This window comes from Cervus elaphus, chromosome 7 (assembly GCF_910594005.1).
Source record: "Cervus elaphus chromosome 7, mCerEla1.1, whole genome shotgun sequence".
Classification (NCBI taxonomy): domain Eukaryota; kingdom Metazoa; phylum Chordata; class Mammalia; order Artiodactyla; family Cervidae; genus Cervus; species Cervus elaphus.
Window position 1 is genome coordinate 33610024 of NC_057821.1, and position 15196 is coordinate 33625219.

The 15196-nt window shown below is 37.6% G+C and overlaps 1 protein-coding gene across 1 annotated transcript in view; it reads left to right on the forward strand.

Moving 5' to 3' along the window:
- Positions 1-11387, forward strand: part of DCDC2 (doublecortin domain containing 2) — a 149833-nt gene extending 138446 nt beyond the window's left edge. The window contains exons 10-11 of the mRNA XM_043908394.1: positions 7805-8113; positions 8255-11387. Of these exons, the coding sequence (XP_043764329.1) occupies positions 7805-8113; positions 8255-8353 (408 nt within the window). The 3' untranslated portion in view covers positions 8354-11387. The remainder of the gene's footprint in view (positions 1-7804; positions 8114-8254) is intronic.
- Positions 11388-15196: the final 3809 nt, after the last annotated feature.

The window sequence follows — 15196 nt, forward strand, 5'->3', positions numbered from 1 at the left end:
AAATAACTCCAGAAAGAATGAAGGGATGGATCCAAAGCAAAAACAATACCCAGTTGTGGATGGGACTGGTAATAGGAGCAAGGTCCAATGCTGTAAAGAGCAATATTACATAGGAACCTGGAATGTTAGGTCCATGAATCAAGGCAAATTGGAAGTGGTCAAACAGGAGATGGCAAGAGTGAACATCAACATTCTAGGAATCAGTGAACTAAGATGGACTGGAATGGGTGAATTTAACTCAGATGACCATTATATCTACTACTATGGGCAGGAATCCCTTAGAAGAAATGGAGTAGCCATCATGGTCAACAAGAGAGTCTGAAATGCAGTACTTGGATGCAATCTCAAAAATGACAGAATGATCTCTGTTCATTTCCAAGTCAAACCATTCAATATCATGGTAATCCAAGCCTATGCCCCAACCAGTAACACTGAAGAAGCTGAAGTTGAACAGTTCTATGAAGACCTACAAGACCTTTTAGAACTAACACCCGAAAAAGACGCCCTTTTCATTATAGGGGACTGGAATGCAAAAGTAGGAAGTCAGGAAACACCTGGAGTAACAGGCAAAGTTGGCCTTGGAGTACAGAATGAAGCAGGCCAAAGGCTAATAGAGTTTTGCCAAGAGAACGCACTGGTCATAGCAAACACCCTTGTCCAACAACACAAGAGAAGACTCTACACATGGACATCACCAGATGGTCAACACCGAAATCAGATTGATTATATTCTTTGCAGCCAAAGATGGAGAAGCTCTATGCAGTTAGCAAAAACAAGACCAGGAGCTGACTGTGGCTCAGATCGTGAACTCCTTATTGCCAAATTCAGACTTAAATTGAATAAAGTAGGGAAAACCACTAGACCATTCAGTATGACCTAAATCAAATCCCTTATGATTATACAGTGGAAGTGAGAAATAGATTTAAGGGGCTAGATCTGATAGACAGAGTGCCTGATGAACTATGGACGGAGGTTCATGACATTGTACAGGAGACAGGGATTAAGACCATTCCCAGGGGAAAGAAATGCAAAAAGGCAAAATGGCTGTCTGAGGAGGCCTTACAAATAGCTGTGAAAAGAAGAGAAGTGAGGAGTAAAGGAGAAAAGGAAAGATATTCCCATCTGAATGCAGAGTTCCAAAGAATAGAAAGGAGATATAAGAAAGCCTTCCTTAGCAATCAATGCAAAGAAATAGAGGAAAACAACAGAATGGGAAAGACTAGAGATCTCTTCAAGAAAATTAGAGATACCAAGGGAACATTTCATGCAAAGATGGGCTCTAGAAAGGACAGAAATGGTATGAACCTAACAGAAGCAGAAGATATTAAGAAGAGGTGGCAAGAATACACAGAAGAACTGTACAAAAAAGATCTTCATGACCCAGATAATCACGATGGTGTGATCACTCACCTAGAGCCAGACATCCTGGAATGTGAAGTCAAGTGGGCCTTAGAAAGCATCACTATGAACAAAGCTAGTGGAGGTGATGGAATTCCAGTTGAGCTATTTCAAATCCTGAAAGATGATGCTGTGAAAGTGCTGCATGCAATATGCAGACAAATTTGGAAAACTCAGCAGTGGCCACAGGACTGGAAAAGGTCAGTTTTCATTCCAATCCCAAAGAAAGACAATGCCAAAGCATGCTTGAACTACTGCACAATTGCACTCATCTCACACGCTAGTAAACTAATGCTCAAAATTCTCCATGCCAGGCTTCAGCAATATGTGAACTGTGAACTTCCAGATGTTCAAGCTGGTTTTAGAAAAGGCAGAGGAACGAGAGATTAAATTGCCAACATCTGCTGGATCATCAAAAAAGCAAGAGAATTCCAGAAAAACATCTATTTCTGCTTCGTTGACTACACCAAAGCTAATGACTGAGTCGATCACAATAAACTGTGGAAAATTCTTAAAGAAATGGGCATACCAGATCACCTGATCTGCCTCTTGAGAAACCTGTATGCAGGTCAGGAAACAACAGACTGTTTCCAAATAGGAAAAGGAGTACGTCAAGGCTGTATATTGTCACCCTGCTTATTTAACTTATATGCAGAGTATGTCATGAGAAACGCTGGGCTGGAAGAAGCACAAGCTGGAATCAAGGTTGCCAGGAGAGATATCAATAACCTCAGATATGCAGAGGACACCACCCTTATGGCAGAAAGTAAAGAGGAACTCTTGATGAAAGTGAAGGAGGAGAGTGAAAAAAGTTGGCTTAAAGCTGAACATTGAGAAAACTAAGATCATGGCATCTGGTCCCATCACCTCATGGGAAATAGATGGGGAAACGGTGGAAACAGTGTCAGACATTATTTTTATGGGCTCCAAAATCACTGCAGATGGTGATTGCAGCCATGAAATTAAAAGACGCTTACTCCTTGGAAGGAAAGTTATGGCCAACCTAGATAGCATATTAAAAAGCAGAGACATTACTTTGTCAACAAAGGTCCGTCTCGTCAAGGCTATGGTTTTTCCAGTAGTCATGTATGGATGTGAGAGTTGGATGGTGAAGAAAGCTGAGCACCGAAGAATTGATGCTTTTGAACTGTGGTGTTGGAGAACGCTCTTGAGAGTCCCTTGGACTGCAAGGAGATCCAAGCAGTCCATCCTAAAGGAGATAAGTCCTGGGTGTTCATTGGAAGGACTGATGCTGAAGCTGAAACTCCAATACTTTGGCCACCTCATGTGAAGAGTTGACTCATTGGAAAAGAGCCTAATGCTGGGAAGGATTGGGGGCAGGAGGAGAAGGGGACGACATAGGATGTGATGGCTGGATGACATCACCAACTCGATGGACATGGATTTGGGTAGAATCCGGGAGTTTGTGGTGGACAGGGAGGCCTGGCGTGCTGTGGTTCATGGGGTCGCAAAGAGTTGGACATGACTGAGCGACTGAACTGAAATGAACTGGGTCTATCAGAGTGAAGGTAGATCCTTCCAGGCAGAGGTAGAAGGAACAGGATGAATGGCTACTGCCAACTTGTCATTAAACTGAAAAGTCATCCATTGCCTAAGTGCACACACTAATTTATGGAAGTCATCCTTTTTTGGTATGTCTTGCTGACACATTTGTATTACTTTTAAAAGTGAATAGAGTTCAGAAACAAAGAAAGCTATTGAATGGTAAATTTGTCGTGAAAAGTGCCTGACAGCAAACTCAGAAGCAAAGATAAAAGTAAGTAACTAAAACGAGGGTGATTAGTTTATGAAAATCACACCTAGCCATCTCAATGGACTGGAAGTTGAACATCAGCCTGTGTTTTACCTGTATTAACCAAAAAGAGCAAGGTGACTGCTGCGTCTTGCTGTATTTTATTTGTTTTCACTGTGAATGAGATTTAGAAGGGATACTGCTCTAAGTGGCTCACCAGAATACAATTTCATTAGTGCAAATCCTATACTATACTATTTCACAGACAACCTGTCAACTCCTTCCATTCAATGCAAGAAAAATGGAGTGGTAACAGTAATAAACGTATATATATATGCATATATATGTAGCTTTTCCAGTTTTTAATGGTCTCATTTGGTCCTTACTCAATTCTGTGAGGTCATTATTTCCACCAGACCACAGCTGTCTCATCTTGCACAGTATATATTTTACACTGCCAGTTGACATCACCATTGTAGAAGACATCAGTAGGCAGAAATTTTGTTTAGGAACCACTGCCCCCCTGGCCTTGTGATCTTCTTCAAGTCTGAACACGGTCCCAGACATCACGTGAGAACTGGCTCTTGCAGGAAGGAGAGGTGACTTCTTGTATGAGAGCTCTGCTTCCTTTCACTGTAAAAGGGACAGTGTGATCGGACCTGGGGGAAAGGGCTCTTCCCTGCCTGTCTCTCTGCCTCCTCCTTCACTTTCTCAAGTTGAACTTGTGATTCTTACTTGCACGTTTTCCGTTTCTTTCTCCCCAAACCCTCCAACCCCACCCTCTTGGTGATGTGTCTACTCTCCTCTGTTGAAATTAACCTCATCTGGATCTTGTAAGGTTCTTTGGGTGAGTGGCGGCGTGGAACATGGGCTCTGTGTACAGGTCACCCCCTCTCAATGCGCTGACACTGGTGTCTGGTGGCTCTGACTGTCCCTGTTTAACTGGGCAATCAGCCGGCTTCAGCTTAACAAGCAGAGGCTGAGAACTTGGGGATTTTGAATAAATTAAATAGTTGCTAAGTTTTTTTTTTTTTCCATTTTTTGATGAGATGGAATGAGAGCACACTTAAAATATAATGTGACTGTCTATTAATGGACGCCCACTCTTATAGAAGCAGTGTTTTTTAAATTTTTTACTTCTTTGCAAGCCCTTGCTATGGTATAGATTTTATCCTTGTGTGTGTGTGTGTGTATAGGTATAAAACTCAGTGTTCCTTCTGGGGATGATTTGATTGATGTATACACTGGAAACATCTTTAATAATTTAATGCTTGCTTCAAAGGAGATTACACCAAAAAGCACATTGCTTTTCATTTATTCATTACGGATCTGTCATAGAAGCATTTTTTCTTTCTTTTTTTTTTTCTTTTGTCCTGAATTGTAGTGTTGTAGTAATAGTAAATTTCATACTACACTCAGGGTATTTTAAAAGATTATAAGCCTTTTAACTAATGTTATTGTCCTATTTAAATTGATCAAATTGGTATTTCAGCCCCATAATCTTGCATTTCTGAAAGTTGAGCTAACCAGATATGGCTTCTTTTGATGACTACTAAAATAGCTGTGCTGGGAAAGTCTAATAGAAATAATGGGATGAAAACATAATGCTGCTTGTTAGTAGTGGTGACAATAATAGCAAATAGAACAGAGCCTGAGTTTAGGGCTGGGCATCTCTGTCCGTAAAAGGAGATTAGTGTATATCACAGCCCAGCTCTTTTCATTAAAGGGAAAAAAATGAATATTCATTTGGGAGTAAAGAAAGGAGTAAGATGAGAAACTCAAAACCAGAAACCGACACTCTATCATTTGGCAGTTTTTAGGTATGAATCCAGATGTCAGTAAAGGAAAACAGACTTTTCCCCGCTGAGACAGCAGTAGTCACCTTAGCAGACTTTAGCAAGCTCTTGTAATATATTCTCAGAAGCAAGGGACCTATCTAGATTCCTGAATGATTACACTAAAAATTTGAGTTTTCTGTTGTTATTATTAAAGATTTTGTATTAAAAAATGCTGACTTCTCTTTAAAACCAAAACCCAAAGTTGTTTTGAATAAGGCAAGTTTTGTTGTTGTTGTTTAGTGGTGAAGTTGTGTCCAACTCTTTATGATCCCATGGACTGTAGCCCGTCAGACTCCTCTGTCCGTGGGATTTCCCAGGCAAGAATACTGGAATGGGTTGCCATTTCTTTCTCCAGGAGATCTTCCCGACTCAGGGATCGAACCCTGGTTTCCTGCATTGCAGGCTGATTCTTTACCATCTGAGCCACCAGGGAAACCCTAAAGCAAGTTTAGGCATAGTAAAGATTACATTTTCCAGGAGACTAATAAACAGTTATCCAATTCTCACAGATAATTTGCAAAGAAATCATTTTATTCTTACTGGCTGTTAGTGCTGGAATATTTCTGGATTTTGTCCTGTCCTGCTTCACATGCTCTGCCTAATAATCTTCAAAAAGTTCCTCCCCTCGATTGACTGGTCTTTAATAGAAATCCAGAAGTGTTTTGTTCTCAGGTTAGTAATTCTTTAAACAGTAAAAGTATTATTGTCAGCTGCATGAGTCATATTTTCTGGCCATTGAAAGTACCCTTGAGTGTGCTTACAGCAGCAACCAGGTAAATTATCAACTGCTTGTGTTATTACTGTAAGGAAGAATACAGGACTTTGGGACAAGATTGCCTTGGGTTCCACCTTAGCCCTGTGTATTCACCTGCTTTGTGATGCTGGCAACATTGACTGATTTCTCATTTATTTCTCCTTATTCATATAATGGGCATCAGAAGCCTATTTCATAGGGTTCCCGTGAGGGTTTTCGGAAATGATGAATGTATGAGGACTGAGAGTGACTTTTGGCTCTTACGGGTGATGGGTGCTCAGTGTCTTTGCTGCCTGTCTTTTGTTCTCCACCTGTAAATACAGTTCATACCGTGCTATAGAAATCTCTGTGCACAGATGTGTGAGCTCTGGCCTCAGGCCACCTCACCCCACCATGAGTTACTGCTCTCCCCACCTGCCCTGCGACCATGTGATGTGTGACTGCCCCGATCTGCATTCTTTGATGTCTTTTCCGGTTCAAAATAATGTGTTGAATTTTATCCGGAATTTCTAGTCTACTCTGCTCCCTCTCCTCCCTTCTTCACTTCCAAAACTGAGCGCATTATGGAAACTTATAAGAAGACTACTTATAGCCCCATAAGAAGAATTTGGGGCTTCCCTGGTGACTCAGATGGTAAAGAATCCACCTGCAATGCGGGAGACCTGGGTTCTATCCCTGGGTTGGGAAGATCCCCTGGAGAAGGGAACGGCTACGCACTCCAGTATTCTGGCCTGGAGAATTCCGTGGACAGAGGAGCCTGACAGGCTACAGTTCATGGGGTCACAATGAGTCAGACACAACTGAGTGTCTTTCACTTCACTTCATAAGAAGAATTTGGGCAATTAAGAGGAGAATGGACTTCCAGAGTTAGAAGGGAGGTCAGAGTTACTGCATCTCAAACCTTCATTTTCCAGATTCCAGATGATTAAGGGACCTGTTCAATGTCAGATAGCTGGAAAGAGGCAGGTGTGGGGTCATAACATAAAATAAATTCTATGTTCTTTCTACCCGATCCTTAAAAAAAACCTATTATTTTATTTATGGTAAGGAAGAAATATGGTAGGTTCAGAAAGAATGAGAACAACAAATGAGAAAATATTTTAATTTTTTTTTTTTTTAGGATCATGCAGTGCCAAGTGCTTTGTTAGGTACTACATATAACTTATTTACTCCCTATGGAAGTTTTATTACATTCTTGTTTTACAAGTGGAGAATCTCAAATTCAAAGAAATTGGGTAATAGGCAATGCCTGGCTGGGACTTTAACCTGGGTCTTTCTCTCTCCAAAATCTTGCCTCTGGAGTTTTGTCTCTTGTTCTCTTTTAAAACAGACTTTACATGTATCCAAAGAGCAGTAAAAATTCCTTTGGAGTTTATAAAGTACTTAAGCATTTTTATAGAAAGAACCTATTGTTTCTTGGCTTTGGATCTTCACGACAATCAATTTGTGTATTTGCAGATATACAGTCCGCTCTCTTAGGCATTATGTGGAAAGCTGTCCACATTTTTTTTTTAGAAATCCCAGATTCACATCCTTGGCATCGTCATCCCCTTTGTTCACACTTAGAAATTTAAATACATACCAAACACTAGAGGGATGATAACCTCTCCCCAAAGAATTTTTTTTAAATCTCCTCCTCTGGGCCAGACATTCCACTAAACATTGGCCAAGGATCTTATAGTTTAATTTTCTCTTTGCCATGGGGAGTAAGAACATTAATTTTGGAGTCACATGCTTTGTTCTCATTCTGGCTCTTCCACTCATAAGCAGTGGAATCTTGGGCTAGATACTTGATCTCCCTGTACCGTAGTTTTCTCACCTGTAAAATGGGAATACTACCAACCTTATAGGATCATTGTGAGAATTCAGTGAGAAAATATTTGCGAAGAGTGGTATCTATAGCTATTCAGTAGAGGTTAACACGGGACATACTGTATATGTGCAAATGTAAGGAAGTTTTACTTGACAGTCATACTATAATTATTATATTATTATAATGTGCTATGGAAAAATCTCTGGTCTGCTTCCTGTCTTTATCCATTATTTCTTTTGATCCATCAGAGGCCAGCAGAAATAGTAGATGAGGAAGAGGATAGAGAGAAAGAAAACAAGGAGGTGGAACAGAAGGAAGACTTCTCAGGAATGAATGGTGAAGTTAAAGAGGATGAAGGAGACCAGGAGAAGCCCGAAGCTCCAGAGCAAGCCGAGGAGATCCCGGATCACAGAGAGGAGCAGGCAGGTTCTGCTGCTCGCGTGAATGGAGGGACCGATGAAGAAAACGGCGAGGAACTGGAACAGGTTAATAATGAGCTTCAAGAAGCGGTGGATGAGGAAATAAAGTCTCTAGGAGCTGGCGGTGGACATGAAGAGGTATTTCTATAGGATTATTTATAAGGATTAAATATTTATAAGGGTTAAAGACAATATTGAGTCATTTTTTTTCCTTGTAAATTTTATTGCCTCTGTAACTGAAGAACTAAATATCTTTATTTTCATCTGTTTTTCCCTCAGGCTGACTTGGACCCTCAAAGACCACCAAAACCAGAAGTAAAAATCACTAGTCCACAAGAAAATGATGACAATGAACAAAACAAGGATAATTTGTCATAGCATGGATTATTTTTAAAAAGAAAGTATATTGAGTATAAGAAAAATGAAGGATTAAATACTTGAAGAATAAGTATATAGCTATTGCTAAACATAATGTGACAATGTGGTTGAATACTACCTACTGAAATTTAAAATTAGAGGCCTGACTAATGGGAAAGACTAGATAACTTTGAATAGCTACTAAAGGAGAGTGACTTCTTTTTATGAGCTGTGTTTTTAAAAGTCATGTAGAAAAATTAAGCGTAATAGAGGGGATTTTGCCCTGGAAGACAGTTGGCCACTTGTCTTTGTAAAGATGGAAAAACATAGGACCATACCTGTTCTTGAGAAGTGAGATTATTGGATGGCAGCTTATGCTAAAGCACTTATCTAAGAGGGCTTAGAATTTTAAAAAATGATAATAGGAAAGCACATACTATTTTTTTAAAAAAAGCAATAAACTCTTGAATAAACTAATTGCAATTTAGTTTCAAAGATAATTTGAAGATGGCAATAGACTGAAATGTTTCTGTCTTGTTGACATTCCTTTCTTTCTTCCTCCTTAGCCAAAATCCACCTTAAAAGAACTAAAAGGAAAATGCAAGGTATTCATTTTGGAAGGAGGAAGTATTCACTCAGTGTATTCCACGACAATATTGTCATGCCCCTCCCTTAAGTACTGCAGGTTTTAATCGTCCGGCTTTAATGATACACACTCAGGAAGGAATTACAGAATGGAACACCTAATTGTATCACTGAGCCTGTCTGGGTGGTTTACAAATTCTGGTATCCAATGGATTTTAGCTGATCCAGTCTACCATTACCAATAATACTCCTCTCTTCTTCATATTATTATATTAGAAAACTCAATATTGGGTATTCCAAAGATTGAATTTTCTCCAAACAGTTTTTTAACAAAAAGAGCAAGGCCGTGTAGTAGATAAAAAACCTAGGCTGTAAGATTTTGTTACGCCTCAGTTTCTCTTGCTTTTTATGTTATTTTTGTTAGAACTGCCCTGTCATATTTTTTCCCTTAGGGGTATCAGCAAATACTTCTTTTCATGGTCAGTTATATTTAGAATTTTAAGGAGATTCTTTTCTCTATAATTTGAAGCTATAGGATAGGAATTGTTGAAAAAAGTTTAAAAATTGTCATAATGAAACCAGTTCCTGATTACAGTTCTAGGGTTAATTAAATTAAATCAGATTGCCTTGTCAGGTACATTTGGGGAAAAAAGGTCATGTTAGTTTTGAATTTTTAAGAGATGATGTAGTTCTTCCTTAAATATAGAAATAATATGTTTTCTCATATTAAAGAGTATTTAGTTATGTAGAAATTTGCAATTTTAACTTCTTGTGCTTTCATAGACTTCACTATTAATGATGATTTTGAAAGATTTATCCCCCCTCCAGGTTTCATAACCAATCACTTGGAATTAAAGTTATATAAAGCATTCACTAATACTATAGAAAACTGATATATTTTTCTTAAAAGCTATTTTAATATTTTCCATAAATAGGAGGTATATGCAGTGACTATAACAGTATTGGAAAGAGATACTGATATATAGGTATATTGATCTAGGAGGATGAATTATAAGTGGGGTACTATATTTCTAAGATAAACTCTAGATTGTTCTTTCTACTAGTAGGTTTATTTTTTCAAGTGAGACAGTATAAAGCTTTGCAGGTGATAAGCAATCATCTTAATAATCTTTGTTGCTAGGGCAATAGATGACTTGGTTTTTTAATGTTAAATTCCCACACTATTACTAGGTCTGGAGTTAATAATTTCAAATAGTTTATAAAAATAAAAGATTGCATATAAGAAATTATAACTAATTATCAAGGTGATTCTTCTTTCTTTAATGAGGATTTTATCTAGCTCTTCCTTCTTCAAGAAAGATATTGTCTCTCATTTTTTCCTGTTCTTTGCTTCATCATACTTAACATTTTGGAGAAGGGAATGGCAACCCACTCCAGTATTCTTGCCTGGAGAATCCCATGGATAGAGGAGCCTGCCAGGCTACAGTCCATGGGGTCGCAAAGCAAGACATGACTGAGCGACTAATACACACACACAAACACACTTAATATTTAGGTTTGGAGGAACTTTTTAAGAGTCATCTTAGTGAAGCACAATGTCACTTTAAATAAAACACAAAGTTTGGTATTACTTTAAGAAAGTGATAGGCTACAATAACTGTAGCAAAAACCTTTAACATTGGGATATAATACTTCTATGTGCATATTTCACCACCTATCTATAAGATATAACTGTGACCTAACTTGAGGAATGAACAATCACTAATGACTTTAAAACACTTTAAAACGCTTTAAAACTAATGACTTTAAAACACTTTGCAAGCATATGTTACTAAGGAAAAAAAAAAAGAAAAAAAATGTTGTCTTATCAAGGAAGAAATCATTAACAGATGATTTCTGTAAATGGTCATTTTGGAGATGACTTTAACACACAGGATGCAAATTAATTCACCTCCCAAACGACATTTTTGCTTTGGGGAATAGTGGCCTCTGTGGCAGATTAGTTGCACAAATTGAGACTCACTGACTGGTTTGGAGACCATTTATGTGAGTGAGCAGAAGAGATCTTGGTTAGGCTTCAGCTATTGTTTTTATAAAGGGTTCTATGTAAAACCAATGGAGCTTTTATGTGGTGATCAGTCATAGAATGTTTTGATCTGTTATTTCTTGTGATAGTTTTCATAGTTTTACTTTTTTATTTTTCATAGTTTTAATTTTAATGAAATGCTTTTCTTAAATTTAATTGCATTTAACACACTTGTCAACAATGGGTTTGTTAGTTGAAATGGAACACTGGGAGTTATGCAGTAAGAGTAGGGAAGATTTTTCAGTTCAATTCAGTCGCTGTTGTGTCCGACTCTTTGCCACCCCATGGACTGCAGCACGCCAGGCTTCCCTGTCCATCACCAACTCTCGGAGCTTACTCGAACTCATGTCCATCGAGTTGAACTAAAGTCATTTTTCGTGCAAAGGACAGTTTATCTGGTTTAGCTTCTATTTAAATAGCATTTGAGCAAAGGACATTTTTCGTGCAAAGGACAGTTTATCTGGTTTAGCTTCTATTTAAATAGCATTTGAGCATTTTATATTTCTCATATAAAACAAGATACTCTGGCCATAAGATAACTTTTTACTCATTATATTTCTCTATGGTCATAGGATGACTTTTTATTTAAGACATTTTTTGGGGGGCAGTATTGGAAAGCCAGTCTCATAGGAAGAGATTAATACCCTCTTGTGCCTTCCGTTTTATTCTGTATTAATTCCTGTTGTCGTATGTAAGCATAGACCCATTTATATATATATATATATATATATATATATATATACATATTTGTATATATATATATGAATGACTTGGAGTCAGATCTCTCTGTAGGCTCACAACTGTGAAGCCATACTAATATGAACTTATGTTAACTCTTCTAGTTTTACAGCTCATAAACCAACATCCCCGAAAATTTCACTGAATACCCTATCTTCTACCCAAAGGATAAAGCAAATTCACCCAGTTAAAATTGTGGCCACTGAACAACAGGAAGTCTTCTTTGTTTTGTTAACTGACTCTCCTAAAGGATCAGCTCTATCCTTTCATTTTTTGCTCAACAAGGAGCCAAGGCAAAAATTTAGAAAATAGATTAATTGCTAAGCAGAAAGCTTCACATCTGAACTGTTGCCAATCTGAACAGAAATAGACCACATAGATACACATAGATATGTAACAGACACTCACACAGATGCACTCACACACTTTAAAATGTTGAAAAAGTCTTCAGGCACAGCATTATTAATGCAATAAGGCTCTTGAGAGAAGCAATGGATATAAACTGTTAGAAAGGAAATGCTAAGAAATGATGTATATCATGGTGCTTTAAAAGTTGGTTCCTGAAGACTATAGGATATTTTAAATTCTTCTCAAAATAAAAATCTACCAGCATTTTAATGGAAAATTAATTCTAGGGAAAGGTGAGATATGTGTCTATCTATATAACCTTATTTTCCTAAATTAACTACAGAGTACAGTTCTTCAGTCATCAGTCTTAAGTACCGAAAACTTCAGGTGCAGAATATGTCCTGCCAATACAGGGTCTGTCAAAAGTCATTGTTGCTTGTTAATGTGTGTGTGATTTCCATGAACATCTAGAGAGGAGTCTGGTATCAAGTAGCCAAGTTCACTACAAATAGAATAAAAGTCTGACTTCTTAATCTATTAGTTTATCTAATTTTCACATTCAGTGCAGAAGATTTTTAGGTTCCTTGTATGAGTGATACATCCTGAAATGGAACAGTTTTCTTTTTTTTTAAGGTTAGTCTGCTTTTCTGAGGTGACGAGCATGTACAGTTCTTCATTATTAAATATCATTTTTGTAAATAGTGAAAGATTTTTGCTTTTCAGAAAATATCCTGGTATTTGGATGGGTCTGATTTTGTTCTTACTACATGAAATTTGTATATTTCTTACCATGAAGTCTAAGTGACTTGGTTGGAGAACAAATATGTGCCCCCACATGTTGATGAGGAAGAAAAATACTGTTTTTGAAGAGGCATAATGTCTTGTAGGATATAGGGAATTAGGAAAGAATTAAAAAATGTCTTGATAACAATAAAACATTTATAAAATCAGGAGATGACTAATGCAGGTTCATTGACTTAAGCCAGCAACGACTTAGCTTTAATCTATGAATGGGACCAAATGAGTTCTCTGTAGTTTCATCTGCTTAAACATATATTTTAATTGAAGGTTTGAGTTATTGTCATAAATGTAATGGCATATGGAAAGAAGAAATGACAGTAGTAAATTTTAGAAGAAGATTGCAGGAAACCTATCCAATTTTTTTGCTTCAATGTTTTTCCTTTGTCTTAAATCCTTAATATGTCCAAAGATAATGGGTGATTATTTAAGTTTTATGTAAAAATTAAGTTGAGCTCATCATTTTTGTATAATTTATGTTTGGAACTCCTCTTTGTAAGGAAAATTATTTCTGTTTTGATCAAATTGTGAGCATTTAGGTTTTTATTTCTGTATCAGTGCTCACTCTAAAATATGTTTGCTCTATTTTTTCTCACTCTAAAATATAAGTTTGCTGTATTATTTTTAGCAAATAGATCTGTGTTTTATATAATTAAAATGTGTTTGAATAGTTGTTTGTTTATAATGTTGTGTTGCTAATATTTCATGTATTAATTTGTATATGATATTTTTCACAAGCATAATAGTAACTTTTGATTTGAACCATGTGGAAATTCAGCACATTAAAAGATACTTCTGTTTCTATTTGGCATAGGTATTAAACCTCATTATGTAAAGAAATTTTTTTATAGCTTCATATACATGTTGTTTAGCTGATAAAAATTTGAGGAATTTTTTTAAAAAATTGTTTTTTTCTTTTATGAAGTGATATTAGAGAAACACAGGTTCAGAATTTTTGCTATGATAAATAAAGATATCTTTAAAACAGAGAATGTTACTCACATTTTTGTAGCTAGAGCTATAGGAATAAATTCACAGTTTTACAAAGAGATTGGTTAAAATTCTGCTTTGGTTTGTGAGAGATTCACTACCTTCACTGTGTTGAGTTAAAATTGTTTTTTCTCCTTTAGCACTTGAAAAACAAAAGCAATTAAGCACATGCATTTCACCTTCTTGATATGTGGTAACGACCTGTGTGATTCAGTTACCGTTAACTGAGAGCACATTAATGTACCTGTCAACTGTCAATGTGCAGTTGACCTCTGTATCTTTGTTATTTCAAGGGCAAACCTGAGCAATGGAGGAGGCCTCTAGATTGTCAAAGTCAAATCTCTTTAGCCCATATGACTAATTGTCACTAGAAACTTCCCACAACCAACAAGGACTGTAGTTTCTACAAGGGATTGTAAAATGGCTAGCATGCATTGGCTGTAAAATTCTTATTTATGAAAATAAATATACAGGTTTCCTGCAGGTTTCTAAGTACTTTTCCCCCCTTGGAATGGAACTGTAATCTTTTAGATCATTGTCCAGGTCTCTCAAATGCCCTCACAAACTCGATCTTTCATTAACAAGACAAATAATTCAGATATGTCCCACACTTCTATTTCCATTTATTATGGGTTTAGGAATAACAAAAATGATTTTCAATTGCAAAAAAAAAAAAATACACTTCAAGTTTAAAATTCAATGTGATACTCCTCTTGGTTTCATTGTATTTGTTCTTTTTGGATGCAGAGAACTCTGGTGACTGTCCTGGCCTTCTCCTGACTCTGGTTGCTAATATTCTGACTTCTTTTCCTTCTCCTCAAAGTTTCTCTGAGCAATCTGCGGGACACAGTCCCCACCCTGTCGCCAGGCCACGAGCTCACTCAAGGACCGGGGGCCTGGAGAACGCCGGGGAGAAGGCTTTGATCCGACTCACACTGCAGTCTCTGCCACGAGGACCAGTGTCAGGCTGACCGTTGACGAAGTGGCTCCCTAACTACACTCTGGGTCTCACACGAACTGTCCTCTCCCCCAGGTTCTCGCGGTATCTGGTCCAGCACTAACAGTCACTAACGGCTGTGGGCCAGCCCCGCCCCATTGCACTAATACCATTGACTGAACATGCTATTTTCCCCTCATTAATTTGTAGTGGGATCTACCCCAAATTCTCACGTGTTTCAGGGGAGTTCTTGGCCCAAGATTGGAGGACCGTCCTGTTATGGACTAAATTGCATCCCTCCAGATTTGCAGATTGAAGCCCCCAACCCACAATATGACTGTATTTGGAGAGAAGCCCTTTATAGAGGCAATTGGGGTTCAATGAGGTCATAAGGCAGGTTCTGTTTTATAAGGCTTCCTTA